Raw genomic sequence first — 19641 nt, forward strand, 5'->3', positions numbered from 1 at the left:
TTGAATCAAAGAGTCACAATCCACACCAGTCCTTCTCTTTAACCAGTTTCTTTTTTAATCTCACAAAACACATGAATCTGAGACATGAGCTCTTTTTTTCCTTCTGTGCAGCTAACAATCTCACCAATTTTAAAAACAAAGGAGAAGAAAATAATTTATACATCATTTTTTTATATCTACAAAAATAAAATCAAATACAATGACTAAGGCTTTACAGAAAAAAAATTAACGTATATAAAACAAGTGGGTTGATCTCTATATTACATGTGAACAAGATTTCTTCTTTTTAAAAAAAAAGACAAAAATAGAGATAAAGAGATGATAGTTATTGATGTGTTTATGCATACAGTAGTTTGCACTGTGCAGGGAAGTTTTGTCTGTGCAAGATTTTTTTCTTTTTTAAACAATGGAATCAATTCTAGCTTCTTTCCAGCCATTAGGGCTGCGATGCTGACATAAAAATAATAAGAAAATCACTGAAAGGAAAGTGTAGAGGTAGGAATTAGAAAACGCTGTGGTTAAAGATGGGGAGGAATAAAGAGGACTATACACGGAAAGATGTGCAGAAAAGAAGAGATTAGGATTCAACCAACTCAGACCATTTGGTGCCTCTTCGTTTTTGTTTTTAAATTATAAATAAAGTGTGTGAAAACTGTGTGCTGACAGCTTGACGTGAAAAGTGTTAAAAGTAGTGATCTTTAAGTTTAATAGTAATAATGTCAGTCTCTTGGTCTGAAGTGCTTGAAACTCAGTCGCCAAAATGTGAATAAAGAAAAAACAAAACGTGTTCCCTTAAACACCTCAGAATAAAAAAAAAAATCACTTTGGTAGAACATTTTTACATTTTAGCACAAATTCCTTTGCAAGTTCATACAGCTGTGAAAAGAAAAATCAGCCATCCTGGCATTCAGTAGCGCTGCTTTAATCATTTCTCTCTCTTTTTTTTTAAATTTGCATTTAATATTTTGTTTACGTGTGATTTGACAGTCACACGTTCTCCTACTCAGTGTTGGTGGCTGAAGAGCAAAAACCTTCCACCCGGCAGTGAAACATCCGTTTAAATGGCAGAATCTGACAGTGAGAACGACTGAATCTGCTCCTGGTCGTGATCAGTTTAGTGTTAGGATTAGTTCTGGAGCTTGTAATCAGGCGGATTACTTACTCCTTGGTTAGTATTTGAAACAAGCTCAAATCAAATTCAGCCCGGTGTGTTTCTGCCCAGAGCGATGAGCATTAAAGAGGCAAAAAAACAAAAACAAAAAACATTTAAACTGCTATTTAGTTGCAGTTTAAACCAAATTTTGTCCTGTGTATTAGAATTAGTACCAGACAGATGTAGTTTGAGAGAAAAAAGAAAGAATAGAGAAAAATCACTTGGCTTTAGTGTCAGTCATTGCTGGTTAGATGTGCCTCAAACAAGGCGTTCAACAAAATTTTTGAATGTCAGTAGCAATAAAACAATCCTAAATATGTTCCCAAAAAAATTTAAAGGGACAGTCTGACTTCTGGGAAACTCGATCGGTAGACCATCACCAGTCTCACGTATGTGCTTTAAATACAGAACTTCAGCTAACAGCTAGCCAGCTTAGCTTAGCATAGCATGAGGACTTGAAAGAGCCAGTCTGGCTCCTCCCAGAAGCAACAAATCCACCTGCTAAGCTCAGTGTTTGTTTATCTGTACAAAAAACAAAACAAAAATAAAAGTTTAACAAGGTGGTTTTCCCTACATGCAGGACTTTTCTAAGGCAGGTGCAGGAAATTCCTAGATTTTTACCAACGCTCTGCAGTCCTGATGTGAAAACAGAAATGGTGATGTCAGCCGAACTGCTAGTTCAGAGTAGGTAATTATCCAAATAGTTCACAGTGTGCTAACTAGAGGGCACCACATATCCCATTAACTATATCTGCAGCCCAGGCGGCGCCCACTAAGTCCAGACTGAGTGTTTCCAGTTGTGAAAATATCCCATGTGAGAAAAGGCAAACGAATATGGACAACGACCCAGACCTGATTCTGCCAACGCTGTCCTGAGTTCAGATGTGAAAATCGGCTCTTGGAGGTGCTAGCAGGTGGGTTTGCTTACTTTTGGTCAAGCCCAGCTTCCAGTTTTGATGCTAAGCTCTGCTACCCACCTGTTAAGGCAACGAAACTGAGTGTATTCCCGAAAAATATCAGACGATTCTTACAAAGCTTTTAATGTTCCACCATTTCAACGTGGACGTGTGCTTGAGTGGGGGTGGAGCGCAGTCTTTTTCATGGCTTGGTGTATGCCTGGGAGGATATAAACACTACTTATGGGTTTAATATTAAATGGGTAGAAGTTGCTGGTTCACAGTATTCACCGTGGTGGGTCACTACACATTTACACAAAACACTACAGAGGGATGCACAGTTAAACCCTAAAGTGTAGACAGGCGACGCCAGTCTGCTTATTTGGCAACATGTTCTCGTTGAAAATTCAAGTTTCTTAAGTTTGAAATGGGAATCACCCCAGGTTTGAATCTCACCTCAACATACTGTAAATCTCCCCAAAACGTTCAAACAGCTGTACACGGTCAGAGCAGCTGCATGAATCCGCTGAGCACGTCTGAATCTCTGAGATCCCTGTGCGCCCCTGAAGCGGCGCTGAAAATAAAACCTGCCAGCATTTTCAGTAGTAAACAGCGTAGTAGTGTTTCCAAAACAAAAATGTAAAACATGTTGCACTGATGAAAGCCTTCCTGTAGCTTCAAAGAAGGCAAGTGAGTGAAATGAGGAGTTACGAGTTTCTTCCACAGTCGGCGTTGGAGATGAATGAGAATGCTGGACGATGCTCGTGTATGTGTGTTTCCTTACCCAGTGCAAATAACCTGAATTATATAGACACAGTCCTTCGGCCGAGGTGGCAGGTGAACTCGGTGTAAAGCAAACGGGGGAGGGGGAGGGAGACCCCACCGTAGGGCAGTCTCAGCCCTCCCCCCCACCTTCCCCAAATGAAGCCTGAATCCTTCAGTCCCTGATCTGTCCACTACAGAGGACATACACGACAGACAGGTGCGTTGTGGGTAAAGTGCTGGGGTTACGGGTCCCTCTGATTTTTATTTTTCTTCTTTAAATTAACATTTAAACACTCTTTTTTGCTGCTCTGTTCCTTCAACCAGCTCTCCAAAAGCAATACATGTAAGCCTCTTTCCTTCACAAATATCCGAACTTGCTCACATTTCCACTTTCAATTTTTCCAACTTCCTTCTTTTCTTTTCCACAGTCAACTTGTCTTCTGCTTTTTTTTTTTCCTTCCTTTCCTTCGGATTTATTCCTCAACTTTCGTGGACTCCATTCATTCTGCGCTTACTGAGCTCAGAAACCTCGACGAGTCCGATCACCTTCCTGTTATATCAGGGCAACAGAAACAAAGAAATGGTGACGGGCTTTTTGATGTTCTGACGGGTGAGGGGAACCGGGCCTAAGGGGAAGCCCCAAGTCTGAATGTGGTTGCGTATAGCTACATCGGTATGCCAATCAAGATTAAGCGACTGCAAGTGGATTTACCATGCAGCGACATCAGAATCCAGTCGACAGGATTTTGGGCTCTGCAGGTCTGCCCTCTTTGCCTGGTTGGATTGAAGGATAAAAGCAATAATTAGTAGCACAAGAGGAGAAGTTGCTATCATCAGCCAACAATATGTAAGAGTTCAAGCTGCAAATGCAGTGTGTGCTCACCATCTCCTGAGCTTCGTTCCAGAGACGGCGTCCTGGAGACGGTTGCCGAGCGACACTGCTGGTCCTCAGACTCCTGACTGACGGAGGACTCTCTGAGAGTTTCCAGAAGCTTATAGTGGGCCTTCTCTATCTCCTGCAAAGGAGTCAACAGTTTTAGGAAACACTTATTTCTGGTAGAGAATCAGGTGATACTTTATGCTGAAATACTGTGTGTTGTGTGCCACATTTAATTTTGAATAAAGAAAATTGAATAAATAAATCACTAAGCTTGTTGTTATCTACAAAGAGGAGTCATCATATCGCTGTGGCTTCAAAGTAAGATTCACAACTGCTCACAAAACGTTTAAGCTGAAACTCTTTACTGACATATATATCTTGTGTAATTCGTTGACAGCAGGGGTTCTCAGTTGGATTCAGTTCTGGGGAATGCGAGCACCAGTCAATGACAGCAACTCCATACACAGTGTGCCAACATAAGGCAGGCACTGTCCTGCACCAGGAGGCCAACTACACCCGCATAATGTCTGATGGTGTGTCTGAAAGATCACTGTGGTGACTAACAGCTGTGAAGGAACGCTGGCCTGCAAGGAAAAGTGTGTGAGCATCCAAGGGGAGACCATCACTGACCCACTGCCCAACTGTTCTCCACGGCTTCTCCAGACTCTTTCACGTCTGTCACATGTGCAGGTGAACCAGCTTCATCTGTGAGGAGAACGAGGCACCAAATGCTACCCGAGGTGCACGGCTGTGAGCACAGGTCCTGCTAATGGTGCTTTTATGCTAGCCGTTCTCTCCCTATTGCATCCATGTGTGTGAGAAAATAGACACGAGTGTACGATTGTGTCGATTTTTAACCACCGTTTAAATGACAGATCAGTAAAGAAGCTCAGAGATCGTCAGATTACGCAGAGGGAGATGTCGCAACAGTTTCCAAATATGAGACTGAGTGTGTGTATGTGTGTGTTTGTTTCCTGTTTTTTTTCTTCTCTTCCTATATCAGTGCTTATGTAGTGATTTTGTCTGAGTGGCGACACCTATCTCTCAGGAGAATACTGCAACTGCTGAGTGGAGCAAACATAGAAGTGGCTTTGTGATGACATTACTGAGGCAGGCAAGACAAAGCGACCAACTCAGTGAGTATCCTGGGACGCTAAAGCACGTTGGGCCCTCGAGCCTCCCTCATGGAGTCAGAGCAACAGTCTGGTCACAAACCTGCACCTGAGTACCCCCTGGAGGTCATTATACTCCTGGACTAACGTCCTTTCACCCTAACCAGCCATCCTCATGTAACAGCGTACCTCTTGGTATCTCCTCCACACCCTTCAGACTGTGCTGGGAGACACAGTTAACAATCACAAGACTATCTGTGCAACCTGAATGGGTAGCAGGTGTCCTGTTGTCACCTTCATTTGCACCAAAGCAGATGAAACCTATTCACAATGATTTAGGTTTCTTAACTGGACAGACTGAAGATTAACTGCTGATGATTAAGTGCATTTTTACTGTATTCCTCTGATTCTTGTTTCTTAAAAGCTTCTTAAAGCAAAGGCAAAAGTATATTTCCAAAAGTATCTAATCTGCTTCTGTTACTGAGGTCTAATAATCACACACTGAACATCTGGGTGGGGGGTGTGGAGGTGGTGGTCGACACAGAATCACAGCTTGTGCCAGCTGCTCTTTTGTCGCCGTCTTTCCCACAAAACTCACCTTCAGGTGACGCAACTTGGTCATCAGCTCCTCAATCGTGTGAAAAATCTCATCCACGTTTCTGATTACGTGAGTGTGTTGTGCAGCCTGCAAATGGCCTGTTTCTTTTTCCTGTTCTAGTTGCATAGTCTCTGATTGGTTGGCCTCCAGGCCGCGGGCTGCCGGCTCCTCTTCCATCTGCGTCTGTGGTGACGTCACTTCCTCTACAGGTGGAGGGAAGTGGCTGGCGGTGGGTGTGGGGGGCTCGTTGAGATCTTCAGTCATGCTCTCGCCCTGTTCTATGGGCATGACCAAGTAGAAAGTATTTCCTGAATCGCAGAGGTGTAACAAAACAGGAAGTGTTTTAGTAAATGAACCAAGATAACAATCAACACCTCTAAGATCAGATGTTATATTCTTTATTACACCTATTAACAAAAACTACAGCTGTGGACCAGGTCGGTCAGCATTACCCTGCTTTTTGGCCTCGCTTCTTGACTTGGATGACTGATTGGAGGGGAGGGTGACATCATCAGTGATGTCTTCAGTGACAGAAGAAGAAGAAGGAGGAGGACCCGCAACCACAGCTACGCACACAGAGGATAGACTTGTGACAAAAGAGGAGCGCACTGAAGGGTGTAAAGGAGTGAAGAGTTGAACTAAAGCAACAAGTGTGTCGTCGTGTTCCCAACAGCGAGAAGATAAAGTGCATGAGAGAGAAGACATGCAAAGGAAGGCGGCTATTATTTACACCCACATATCATTTAACAATAAGCAGATGACAGTGAACACATGTCACCTCACTGGGGTGAAAAACAGGTGCAAATTACGGCTTAAGACGTTTAATTATCTGAGAATTTAGTGCAATCGTGAGTGAGCGGCTGCAGAAAAAATGAAAGGGTGCTCGGCAGCCAGGATGCGTTTACCTTTCCTCACAACCTGAAAGCTGGGTTTGGGTGCTTTTGCAAGCAGCAGCTCTTCTGGCTCAGCCTCCCATTCATCGGTGCAGCAGCTGAGGACCGTCTCCAGAGACTCCGGTCTCTGCCTCTCTGTGAATGAGATGCTTTCAGTGGCCGTCTCATTGGTGGGTGTATCATCTGAATCGTGGCTCCAACCGTCCTCTCCGAAATCTTGTGATATGAGCTGCCGCAGGGTTTCAACTGTGAATAAAAAAATTAAATTTTTAAGTTCCACAATCAGAAGAAACAGAATCCAACATAAATTACTCGCAAGCTCTCACCGTCTTGCAGAGCGGCCTCCGCCACTCCTTGTCTGTCGCCGCAGATGAAAGCTTCCGATTGGTCCGCAGGCGTACTGTGGCAGAGCGCGGGCTCGTCGTTGTTGGAATGAGTCTCCGTGGAGTCTGACTGCTCCGTCATAGAGTTATCTGGGAGAAAGCAAAGTTGGAGAAAGCTTTTTAAAACATCTGCAGACTGTTTACAGATCTGAGTCCAGCGATGGCGGCGTGGTCATTACCTCCGTAGGCATTGCTGCCAGTCGAGACGGGGGAAGAACTGCGTAGACTCGGGGAACTGGAAGGAGAATAAAGAGTATGACGCATATTTTTGGATTAAAAATAAACAGATCAAAAAAACATACAGATTATCATATTGTGTTTAAAACAGGGATGTCAAACATAAGGCTTGGGGGCCAGAATCCGCCCGCCAAAGACTCCAATCCAGCCTGTTGGACTGTTTTGGAACATGTGAAGGTGGGAATGAATTCTGGACTTTTAACTGCATTTTCACAAGTTTGGCAGCTTTTCCTGCTTCCACATGTCCACTCATACTTAAATAACAAATAAGTGCTAGTTACATAATTAAATGACAGAAAAGTTCCAGTTTTTCACTGTAATCAGGACACTTCATCAAAGAAATGATTCAAATCAAATCTACTCACGACATGGGTATCGAGCTGTGATTCATCAGAGGTGACGATCCGCCGGCTGCAGAGATGGCCTTTTCCAGCAAATCTTTCCAGCTGTTTAACAAGTTAAGACATTTTAAATTAAATAAAGAGTGCAGCACAGCATAGGTTTCCTCAGGTAAATGTGAGTCAATCAAAGAACAGAGCGTACATCTCCTTCTTGGATGTTGTTGCAGCCACCAGCTCATAGATCTGCATATCTGTGGTGCTGATGATGTAAAGAGCTTTTTTGTCTAGAGAAACAGAAATAAAAAATACAATTAGTAAAAGATGGTAATTACATATTATTTAAAAATGACAAAAACAGAGAAACAAAAGGCTGCAAGCATGCCTGTAGCTACTGGGCGAACAAGAAGTGACGCCAGGTTCATGAGAGGGCTGAAAGAGGTCTTGCTGTCACCGCTTCCTCCCCCGCTTACACCTAATCTGCTGGAATGATATCGCAGCTGTAGCCGGTCGTCCGGGCCCTTCTGAAGGAGGACGAGGCAGTCTGACAGCAGCAGCGCTTGGATCTCTGACACAGGAGTGCAGATATGTATGGTTAGAATTCCTGAAACTGAACTGATGACACTAGACATAATGACCACAGCGATGCTCACCTATCAGCTTTTCTTTGTTAACTTTCCAAGTGAGAGGACCTTCATGGATCATCCTCTTCGTGGTGAGGTCCACATTCTGCGTGAAACAAGAACGAAGCAAAACATTTACGGCTCCAGATCAAAAATGAATTGTCGTCATTTAAAAATCAGAATAAAAATAAAAAAGTTTTAAACTTCTCCGTCACCTTGAACTGAGGAGCAGCATCCAGCCTGCGCTGGTACTCGCTTAGGCGCTGCCGGTGCTCCGATTCCCTCACGTCCTCATTGACGCTCTGCAGTATCCCTCGGCAACATGCGTGCACTCGCTGGAGCAAGGGCAAATCTGATGAGCCCGCTAAAATAAACAAAACAAACAAATAAGATCATGGTTCCTAACAACAGCTCAGTTTTTGGTCAGGGTTATGCTGGATCTGCTTTTCCTCACCTTCTGTGTATTTAATGATTTTGTCCAGCAGCAGCGGGTACTTGGTGAGTCTCTGCATCTCTGACACCAGCAGGTCTTTGAGCTGTAACCTGCGGCAGTGAGGACTCGCCTCACACTCCTGAACAAGTAAAACAACACGGTCATGTTTAAACATAACTATAAGCTTTATTACACCTTTGACACATTGTATAACTATCCTGTATGCAAAACCATTTAGTACACCCTCGAATATTACTTAATATAAAGTGACTAAAAGGCCTCTTCATTAGGTCCAGCTGTTGCTCAACACAAATCAGTCATCAATCATCCAATCACACGGAAGCAACTCAGTCAGGATGACCTGCTGAAGCTCAAACTGATGTGAAGTGACTGTGAACATGGCGTGGTAGTTGGAGCCAGACACGCTGGACTGAGTGATTCAGAAACTGCTGATCTGCTGGGATTTTGCCACACAATCATGTCTACACTTTACAGAGTAAAAGTCTGAAAAAGACAAACTATCCTGTGCGCGACAGCAGCAGAGGAGAATGGACATGCTGCTTTGAACTCATGGAAAGGCAACAATAAAGGTGCGCATAACAGCATCTCTGAATGCACAACATGTCAAGACTGGGAAGCAGATGGGCCACAGCAGCTGCCACTCATCTAAGAACAGGAAACTCGGCCACAACTCACATCGGCTCAACACAACGTTGCCGATCAGATGAGTGATCATCCCTCCTTCTATCAATGGTTTAGACTTCTGCTTCCTTTGGACCCCTCAGTACAAACTGATCATCATTTAAACACCACAGGCTGCCTGAATGTTGCTGATGACCACGTCCATCCCTTTATGACCACAGTGTACCCATTTTCTGATGGATGCCTTCAGCAGGATAACACGCCATGTCACAATGCTTGAATCATCTCAAACTGGTTTCTTGAACATGACAATGAGTTCACTGCACTCAGATGACCTCCAGTCAACACATCACAGGTTAATAGAGCAGCTTTAACAGTGGAAGAACAGACTGCAGGAACTGTGTGATGCTATTATGTCAATATGGATCAAAACCTCTGAGGAATGTTTCCAGCACCGTACTTAATCTGTGCCACGATGAATTAAAGCAGCTCTGAAGGCCAACCTGAAACTAGCAAGGTATACCTAATAAAGTGGCCGGTGTGTTTATGATAATGACAGAGCAAGTTTGCTTTCTGAAAAATTACCTGGAAAATGCAAAGATTTCACAAAGACACAAAACGAAAGCAGAAAGATCAGCGGCCAGATAAAAACCTGCCTGCACGACTGCAGCTGCGGACACAGACACGGCCTCCTGCTTGCTGCTTTCTCAGCGTGGTGGAAAAACAAAGACGGGCAAAGTGCTTCAGACTGAGACGGCGTCCAGTACGTTTGGTGTGAACTTGCTCAGGATTATCACAGTGAATGTATAATGCTGGCAGCAAAGCACAGATGTGGGAGTGTGAAGATGCAGGGCTTCACGAGAGCAAAGGGTGTTGGGAAAAATTACATTTAAATCACGAGCCTAACAGCAGCTACAAAACGTCCAAGATACCGCGGCAAGGAGTATTATAACATAGCAACGCCCCACAGGAAAGCTTAAACTCACGTCCTCTCACAAAGCAAAAAATAGAGACTATGAGCTAAAACAGTGTGGAACAAGAAAACGCAGCTGGGAGGAAGAAAAACTCTGAAAATGTACGCAACACTGACCTCCTGTGTGCCAAAAGAGAACATGCCATTAAAAATGAAGGCAAACACACAAAGTCTGAAATGTTAAAATATTTTAGTGCCAGTAAACAACAGCCCTCCGACTGTGTGACTTCTACTTTTATCTTTTAAATCTGAACTGCTGAACTTAGAAGTGATGCAGTTATTGTAAGATGACACCGTTTTGAACAATCTGACAAACTGCACACACTTCTGTCGTCAACTGTAAGTAAATCACACACACACACACACACTTTTAAAATGATGTGTTCACTGCATAAAGCTTTAATAAGCACAAGGAGCATCAAAGTGGGTGTTGCATGAATATTTCACGTGTGTGTGTGTGTGTGTGTGTGTGTGTGTGTGTGTGTGTGTGTGTGTGTGTGTGTGTGTGTGTGTACCTGGATAATGTGAGCGAAGCGAGCGTCTTTACGCTGTTTGCTCTTAATGAGCTCGAGAGCCTGAGACTGCTGGCAGCACAGCTGGGACGCTTGTTCCTGAAACTCGTCTCCGGCTGCTCCTTCAAACTACAAACACACACACACAAACAAAACTGTAAACACACTGAATATGGAGCACGAAAACATTTTTCTACTTGCCATCGAGACAGGAGGAGCAAAACAAACCCTGGTCAGCATCACGTCCCCGATGTCCTGAACAATGGGCGATTCTCTTCGCTTCTTCATCGCCTCACACAGACTCGCTGCAAACGAGAGACACAAAAGCAACAAAGAACATCAAAGCCTGGAAATGTTTAAATTAATCATAAAAACAACAGCTGAGGTATTTTTTGGGTTCAGGACAAAGCTTTCCCTTCGTAGTGGTGGTGGTGTAGTGTAAGACCGAGTGTCTCCATGGCTTAAAATACAGGCTCAGGAAACATACTGACTTAGAACAGCTGCAGGCGGAGATTATGCATCACTGTTATGACCACCTTCTTAGTATTTACTTCATTTATTATTATTGTTTACCTAGCAACACAGAGCCGTGAACACACAATGTATCAAAGTACAACACACTTAGTGTACAAACAGACAGCAGAACGTCTGTTGGCGCTTCAGCAAAAGGCACTTTAAAGGGAGGATTTCCATTTACACAGGCTAGTTTCATACTTAACTCTCATTCTTTCTTATAGCTCAGTAACTAATATGAAGACATCCAAACACCAGTCTTTATTCTATTTTCTTTCTTTTATTTATTAAAACTAAAACTCATGGAGGAGCTCTCCCCTTTACTCCTGCAAATGTGTGAGGAGGCCCTGGATAAGGGCAGCCTGCCACCAACACTGTCAGAGGCACTCATTTCCCTTGTCTTAAAGAAAAACAAAGACCCACTTGACTGTAAGAGTTACAGACCAATAAGCTTGATCAATTGCGATTGCAAAATTCTAGCCAAGGTACTAGCAACCAGATTAGATAAGGTCATGATTTACTTAATACACCCCGACCAAGTCAGTTTTATTAGGACTCGCAGCTCTGCCGATAACATTAGACGCTTAATTGATATTATGTGGGCAGCCCAGAATAAATCCCCTACAGGGGACTCCTCTCCAGCTGTAGCCCTCTCCCTAGATGCAGATTCGACAGGATAGAGAGGCGTTTTCTATTTTGTGTAATGGAAGCATTTGGCTTTGGCCCAAAAACTCAAAACTTCTCTACAACAATCCAAGAGCATCAATACTAACAAACCGTATTATATCACAGTCCTTCGACCTCCACAGAGGTACAAGACAGGGCTGCCCACTGAGTCCTCTGCTTTTTGCTCTAGCTTTAGAGCCTCTGGCAGCGACAACACGCAGAGACCCTGATATTCCAGGTATCCAGGTCCACAATAATAATCACAAATTGATGCTCTATGCTGATGATGCTCGGGTCCTGATATCGCAGCCAGAACGCTCTCTACCTGCTCTCTTAAGAATTATTAACCGGTTCTCTAATATATCAGGATATAGAGTAAATTGGTCAAAGTCTGAAGCGCTCCCTCTGACAGCCTTCTGCCCCAAAACCCTGTTCCAGCCAGGGGACTTCAGCTGGCCTCAGACTGGTATTAAATACTTGGGCATTACATTCCCCCCTTTGTTATCTAAGATAGTTCAGGCTAAATTTGAACCTCTATTGGACAAGTTCAGAACCAACATAATTAGATGGTCCCCTCTGTTTCTCACCCTTTGGGGCAAAGTTATAATCATCAAAATGAATTGTGCTCCAAAATTTAATTACCTACTACAAACAATCCCATCAAAATATTTTCATCAATTCGACAGGTTATGCAACCAATTCATATGGAATAACAGACGTCGTAGAATAAAGCTTAAAAAGCTACAGCAATCAGTGGAGTCGGGTGGCCTGGAGGTCCCAAATTTACTGTTTTACCATTATGCTTTCAGTCTGAGACACATGGTTCACTGGGCTCTCCCTCCAGAACGAGCCCCCCATAGCTTAGTCTTGAGTGTACCTTGTGCTCACCACTTCCTCTGATGCACATTTTAACCACCAAGCTCTCACCAGATATACAAACCCACCCCATTCTTTCATTCCTGCAGATGGTCTGGAAGAAGGTGGCCTTGCTATTAAATTTTAACTCCCACCTTCATACTAAGGCCTCCATATGGCTCAATCCCAAACTCTGCATTAATAAGTCTGTTTTTCTGGAGACTGTGGGTCCAGAGAGGGATACTTGTTCTTGGAGACCTGTATCAGGGGAGAATTCTCAAGTCCTTCAATGACCTTAAAGCACAGTTTAGTTGCCACAGAGTCAGTTCTAGAGGTATTTGCAGCTCCGGCATTTATTGCTCAAAATCTTTGGTTCTTCCTCCATACCACCTCCAACTATTGACTATCTCAGCTACATCAAAAAACATCTTTGGGGGAGGTCGTTAAGTCTCTAAATATTACTCAATGCTTGTTAAGGGCACGAGTAAAGGGCTACCCACCCTCTGATTAGCTTGGGAAGCTGACCCAGATCAGGAATGGACTACAATTTTGCAGAATAGTAAAAAGATGTCCAGGGAACTTAGAACGAGACTAATTCAATTCAAATTACTACACCGAATTAACTGGTCACCACACAGACTGTACAGGGCGAACCTCATACAGTCCCCTGAATGCTGGAGATGTCAGACAGGGGTGGGCACATTGACCCATATGATTTAGAGCTGTGCTAAAACCCAAATCTTTTGGACTAAGATACATGACATTATCAAATCAACTATACGATGGCATATTCCTTTTTTGCCAAGACTATTCGTTTTGGGGGACCCATCACTCCTTAAACATGCTCTGTCTAAGGCTGCTGAGTGGGTACGGACTGCATTGATGCTGGGGCGTAAACTCATTATCTCCCAGTGGAAGGCCCCTTCCAGCCCACCTGTCTCTGTATGGCATATTCAACTAGGGAGACTCACTGCACTAGAATAACTCATAAAGGCTTCTGAATAAAGTGGAGAGCTTCCACCTGAAGTGGGATCCATATATGTTCACAATAAAAGGATCAGACTAGAACATATAGTGGGACAGACATTGGGATTCTGACGAAACACTCTCAGAGATGACAGAGTGTGACATGCAGCAAGACCCATGTAGTCAAAGGCTGTTTGTTTGTTTGTCCCCCCACATTTTGGTTCTATATTCTCTACTGTTCTGCTGCTATGCTGATGCTATTTTTCTGTGATGCGATCTGTATCTACAGTGGACTGTAGTGTTCTAAAAATTCAATAAAATATTAATCACACAAAAAAAACCTAAAACTCAGTAACCAGGCCTGTGTATAAACACTTTCACAGGCCTTTAGCAGCTACAGTGGACAAACACTGACCGTGGAGCTCGTAGACTTGAGGCAAGTTGGGGAAGATGCAGGCCAGCTCGTCAGAGGTCAGGACAGTCCTCATCTTCTGATAAAAAACCTGGTCCAGCACCCGTAAGGTTCGCAGGTGGGACACCTCAGTGGTGAACAGCTCTGAACAGGATGAGGTCACATGAGGAAAGAGGAAACTGTCATACTACCTCACATGTGTGAAAGATGTGTATTAGAAAATAAAAGCAAATGAAAAAAACCTGCTGATTGTACTAAGAGTTAAAATATCTGCTGTAATCTTACCGTATATGACAGCCTGTCTATCCACCTCACTGGGGCTCAGTGTTGCGAGGAGCTGAGGGGTAACCGTCTCCTGCCAGGTCTTACTATCCATTACGTCATCCTCCAGCGCCACAACATCAGGCAGCAGGGCTAGAGGCGACTCCACGCTCCTACACGGGGATCCAGAAACACGGGTGGATGAGGCAGAACGATGTGTACACGCAGAGAGATGGAGCGATGGGCAGACAAGAGTGGCAGACAACAGATGAAGAGACAAATGGAAAAGAATCAGCTGTAAATCCATCGAAAGAGTTCTTTTAAAATGTATTAGGATTGTAAGACGATGAAAGTAAAATTTTTCCTGCTTGTGAACCCAACTTCTTCATCTTCAAAATTCCATATCTTTATTTCTTTGCCTTGTCCATCTAAGGTGACAACAGTTTAACTCACCTGCGTCTAGACCGAGGGGTGTATGGGGGTGTAGGGTTCTCTAGAGACCTGAGTTTGAGAGAGTGGAGAGAAAGACGGCACTAGGTGAAAACCTATAATTCCCAGGGTCAAATCAGGGGCAAAAAGACTTTATTTAGATGTGCTTCAGGGAATCAAAAGTCTCTCCTTCAAATAAAGTGAACTCAGCTCCTGCAAGGCTGCTAAAGTGCATGTGTTTGTGTTTGATCACCCCAACACGTCTGGCTTGGTGAATCTTTACCGTGCAGAGTTGCTGGATGCAGAGGACGAGGCGCTGTGCTGCAGAGGCCTCAGGCCTGGCCCGTCCCTCTCATCCGCGCAGTCATCCATGTCCACATCGCTACGAGAGCGGGGCACAGACTCTGCTCCTGAGGTGCCGCCCCGCCGTCTCCCTTCTCCCTGAGCCTTTAGTGACTCGCTGCGAGCCAGACGAACTGGTAAAGGACTGGTGGGGATAGAGCGCACAAAGCAAACCCAGAACGCTAAATCAGTTTAACTACTTCCAACTTACAAACAATAGAGGAGAGTCGGTTTCGCTCAGTTGCTACGAGCTGACTCTAAACATATACTGCAGGTGCAGCTACCTGTCCATTTCATCCCCGAGGCTGCTGGAGGAGAGCCTTTGTGGGTCAGCGCCGTCGCTGAGCTCCTCTCCGGTCTCCGTGCTATTCTCAAACTGCTGAATGATGTTCCGCACGCTGCCAGGCCGGACTGCCAATACAAACGTCTCTCATTACTTTAATTGTCTCATAAAATAACGAGCGGAGAAACGGTTGATTTGTTTAAAAAACAAAAACAACAAAATGCAAATCACCAAGTATGATTCTTAGAATCTAAATTTGCACAAAAAGGTAAAATTAAAAGTGAAATGATAAGTTAAGTACCTTCGGTGGGTGACAGCGGGACATGGAATGCTACAAAATCAACGCGAGCCAAACAGAAACAACAATAAAAATCAGAATAATGACACAATGAAAATCCCATAAATCAATGCATGAAACCAGGAAAAATCAATTAAAAGGCAAACAAAGGACAAAAAGGAATCAATAGAAGCAGAACGAGTGAGAGGGTCACGTGCGCTCGCATGCTGCTGTTTGCCGTGTGTCAGTGCACCGTGAGCTGATACTGACAACAGCCTTTATTACACAATTTCAAGAGACTGCATGAAGCATGACCATGAACTGGGCATGGATGGTGATTTAAAAAGCTTCTAAAGTGCTGAAAGTGTTTGTGCGGTTTAATTTACTGGACTGGGATGTGGTCCGGGGTTTGCCGATGTACTTCAGGATGGGATTTCTCTTTTTATCCTCTCCATCTTTTTCCTTCTTGGTGCCGCTCAGCTGTGGAGAGGTGGTTTGAGTACAGTTACTGAGATCGAGTGCAACAAACAACAACTTTTAAGACAGTTGAAGAATAAATAACTGAAAAACACACAAACTGGCCACTTTGTTAGGTACACCTGATCAACCACTTGATAACAAATCAGCCAATCACATGTCAGCAAAGTACATTTAGGCAGGTAGACATAGTCGGAATGACCTGCTGGTGTTTGAGCTGAGCATCAGAATGGGAAAGGAAGGTGATTTAAATCAGCGGTCCCCAACCTTTTTTGCGCCACGGACCAGTTTAATGTCAGACAATATTTTCACGTACCGGCTTTTAAGGTGTAGCTGATAAATACAACAAAATAAAATACAACCAAGACAAAAACTGTGGTATTTTGTAAACATAACAATAAACAATAAACAATAAACGCAAATTCACTGTGTAACTTTATTAGCAACGTCCCCCTGAAATGTGCAACAACATTGAGAGCAACATCTTCCTCTCTGCCCCTTAATGCGCTCTGGTCGCTATGGTAACATGTAAACATTTCTTTCAAAATAAGACACATAACTACAACACGGGAAAAGACCCAGGGAAACCGAGTTAATGATAAAAACCCTGAAAACCATAAACTTCCACCAAAGCCTCAATTCTCGCAGCCCGGTACCAAACGACTCACGGGCCGGCACCGGTCCGTGGCCCAGGGGTTGGGGACCGCTGATTTAAGTGTGCCAGGATTGTTGGTGCTGCTCTGTGTGTGACGTGCCAGTGAGCTGCAGTTCATTGGGCAAAAACCCCTCGTTTATGTTAGAGGTCAGAGGAGAATGAGTGCTTTGAGCTGATAGGAAGGCAAGAGTAACTGAAATAACCACTCATTATAACTAAAGTACGCAGAAGATCATATGTAAATGCAGAACCCTTTCAAAGGCTGAAGCAGATGGGCTAGAGCAGCAGAAGTCCACACCTGTGTCACTCCTGTCTGCTTCAACATCTGGATGGTCTCAGTTTGGCATAAATAAAAGCCTGGATCCATCCTGCCCTGTATTAACTGTTCAGGTGGTGGTGTAAAGGTGTGGAGGGATATTGTCATGACTTCACTGTACTTAAATGAATGTCAACATGGACCAAAATCTTCGAGGAACGTTTCCAGCACCTTGTTAAATTTGTGCCATGATGAATTAAAGCAGCTCTGAAGACAAAAGGGAGTCCAACATGGTAGCAATAGGGTGTACCTAATAATGTGGCCAGTGAGTGAACATAATAGAATATGTATAGGAAGAAAAATCACAGGCCAGGTCCTTTTCACTTTCTCCAAGTTTCCATTCTTACCTTCTTGGGCTTTAAGAAAGTGATCCACTTGTCCTTCTCTGTGGTCAGCCCTGGGAAGACCTTAGAGTCTCTAGGCTTGATACCAGAATGACGCAGGTAGAGGATCACAGCTGAAGCCAGAGTAGAACTGAGGAAGAGGAATGAAGGTGAGGGTGGAGGTGAAGAGCAGAGACCAAAAAAAAAAAGAAGGTTTGAAGAATTAGGAAATTTCTGGTTCAGGTGTAGCTGTTATATTCCACTTCAACAGGTGAGACTCTTTATTTACCTTCTGTCCTCCTCGTGCTTCGATCTGCAGCAGGAAGACAAAGAGACATAAAACCGTTAACTCCCTCCACGATAAAAAGTCATTTTCCAAAGAGAGATTTAGCTCAGCTCCTCAAACTTAAATCCACTTTATTCAGGTGCAAATAAGAGCGCAAGGAACGTAGCAGAGAAACTGAGTCATGTGACGGGAAGCAGCTTCTGTGTGTATAAAGTGAGAGTAGGAAATGTCATGTGGTTTTCCAGGGTTTGTCGCTGGGATAATGACCTTTGTCATGTAGCTTCACTGAGCTCCCTCATTTGCAATGTAATAACAGTTTTATTGGGCGTCTAACAACTGACTGTGTCGCTAGGCAAACCTGGCTCACTCTGTGTGTGTGTGTGTGTGTGTGTGTGTGTGTGTGTGTGTGTGTGTGTGTGTGTGTGTGTGTGTGTGTGTGTGTGTGTGTGTGTGTGTGTGTGGTGAGAGCACGAGTAAATAAACCTAATTGGACATAGGAACACAGACACAGAAAGCTGAATCAGCCGATCAAAAAAAAAAACCAAACCGCTGCCTTCACTTTGAACTCACTGTGGTTTAAACTTTACAGTTTAAGGCTAAAATACCACAATAAATGCAGACGCAGACTCACAGTATTTCCCACAGCGCGGTGACTTGTTTGTCCACCACCTGTTTCTCTTTCACAGTGTCTCCATCAAGGTGCTGCAGATCTCCTTCTCCAAACAGAGAGCCGAGACCCATCATCTGCTTGTTCCTGTTAAAACAGAGACAAGATTAATGTAAGCTTCTGAGAAACTCTTCTTCAGATGAAACATTGTTTTTCACTGAATAAGCAAACAAAAATGAATCCTCTGTGATGTACCTGTAGTCTTGCAGCTGGTCCTGGATTTCTGGCAGCACAAGCTGCTGCAGCTCAGACAGAGGTCCCCGGATATCCTCCTGAGCATGAAGTCGATTTTCTAATGGGACGATGGACATAACGGCAATGGGAACAGTTAGTTAGCAGGAATAATAATAATAATAATAATAATAATAATAATAATAATAATAATAATACTACATTTGCTTTCGACAGAATATGTTGAACCTTTAAATTTGATATGACTGATTTAAATTTCCTGCTATTTATTTACTCTAGTTATTCTCAAACTGTGGCAGACTCCACCTAGTGGGCAAAAGATGCACTGCATAGGTGGATCACTGGGGGGAAGAGAGACACACTGGCCCCTTTATTAGGTACATATTGCTGCTACCATATTGGACCCCTTTTTTTTCAATTAAAAACTGCTTTAATTCTTGTTGGCACAGATATAACAAGGAGCTGGAAACATTCCTCAGAGATTTTACTCCATACTGAAATGATATCCACAGAGACTGATGAGACCAGGCAACGTCCAGTCTTCTCAAGTCCAATTTTGTTGAGTTTGTGTGAATTGTAGTCTGAGTTTGCTGTTCTTCCATTGTGATCTTCTGCTGATTTGCTGTGTGGTCAGAGACACCTTTCTGCATACCCTGGTTCTAATGAGTGGTTATTTGTGCTACTGTAACTTCCCATTAGCTCAAAACCACCTGGCCACGCTCCTCTATCCCCTCAGATAATTCTCTCTTTTTCAGACCAGTCTCTGTAAACCCTAAATATGGCTGTGTGGGAAAATCCCAGGAGATCAGCATTTTTAGACCAGCGACATTCAAAGTCACTAAAATCTTCCTCCGATGTTCAGTTCGAACTCCAGTAGGTCATCCTGACCATGTCTACATGCCTAAATATGTTCACTTGCTGGCATGCGACTGGCTAAATTGATATTTGCATTAATGAGCAGGCATACCTAATAAAATGGCCAGTGAGTCTATAAATCCAAAACTTTTACATATTTTACACATGAGCTCCAGACAGTGTTGGCAGAATCATGTCAGGACTGTGAAGCGTCCCTTTCCTACATCGCACAACTGAACATAACACAAACATGACGCTACAGTTTGAAGACCTTTATTTCACCAAATTACCTTAATGAAAGATTTAAAAAAATTGGGGTGGTAAGGGTTGATTTCTTTTTGGAGGCTGTGCCAGTAGAATATTCAGAGGCACCGCTTTCTCACAAAACAGAAAATTCTGTATATGACTGGATACATGGACATACACGC

At 43.6% G+C, this 19641-nt stretch overlaps 1 protein-coding gene across 8 annotated transcripts in view; it reads right to left on the bottom strand.

The window, feature by feature from the left end:
• Positions 1-32: 32 nt before the first annotated feature.
• Positions 33-19641, bottom strand: part of arhgef11 (Rho guanine nucleotide exchange factor (GEF) 11) — a 29203-nt gene continuing 9594 nt past the window's right edge. For 4 of the 8 annotated variants that reach the window (XM_039609911.1, XM_039609910.1, XM_039609914.1 and 1 more), the window contains 26 exons: positions 18362-18458; positions 18131-18253; positions 17503-17526; positions 17238-17364; positions 15829-15922; positions 15467-15496; positions 15167-15293; positions 14824-15027; positions 14565-14612; positions 14136-14284; positions 13854-13994; positions 10667-10743; positions 10442-10567; positions 8333-8450; positions 8094-8242; positions 7909-7984; positions 7641-7823; positions 7461-7542; positions 7283-7363; positions 6860-6915; positions 6624-6770; positions 6310-6543; positions 5857-5970; positions 5405-5712; positions 3698-3830; positions 33-3588 (listed from right to left, as the gene is read on the bottom strand). In XM_039609911.1, the coding sequence (XP_039465845.1) occupies positions 3539-3588; positions 3698-3830; positions 5405-5712; positions 5857-5970; positions 6310-6543; positions 6624-6770; positions 6860-6915; positions 7283-7363; positions 7461-7542; positions 7641-7823; positions 7909-7984; positions 8094-8242; positions 8333-8450; positions 10442-10567; positions 10667-10743; positions 13854-13994; positions 14136-14284; positions 14565-14612; positions 14824-15027; positions 15167-15293; positions 15467-15496; positions 15829-15922; positions 17238-17364; positions 17503-17526; positions 18131-18253; positions 18362-18458 (3098 nt within the window). In that variant the 3' untranslated portion in view covers positions 33-3538. The remainder of the gene's footprint in view (positions 3589-3697; positions 3831-5404; positions 5713-5856; positions 5971-6309; positions 6544-6623; positions 6771-6859; positions 6916-7282; positions 7364-7460; positions 7543-7640; positions 7824-7908; positions 7985-8093; positions 8243-8332; positions 8451-10441; positions 10568-10666; positions 10744-13853; positions 13995-14135; positions 14285-14564; positions 14613-14823; positions 15028-15166; positions 15294-15466; positions 15497-15828; positions 15923-17237; positions 17365-17502; positions 17527-18130; positions 18254-18361; positions 18459-19641) is intronic. The other 4 variants (XM_039609917.1, XM_039609913.1, XM_039609912.1 and 1 more) reach the window with 3 other exon arrangements.

This window comes from Oreochromis aureus, linkage group 3 (genome assembly GCF_013358895.1).
Source record: "Oreochromis aureus strain Israel breed Guangdong linkage group 3, ZZ_aureus, whole genome shotgun sequence".
Taxonomy (NCBI): Eukaryota; Metazoa; Chordata; class Actinopteri; order Cichliformes; family Cichlidae; genus Oreochromis; species Oreochromis aureus.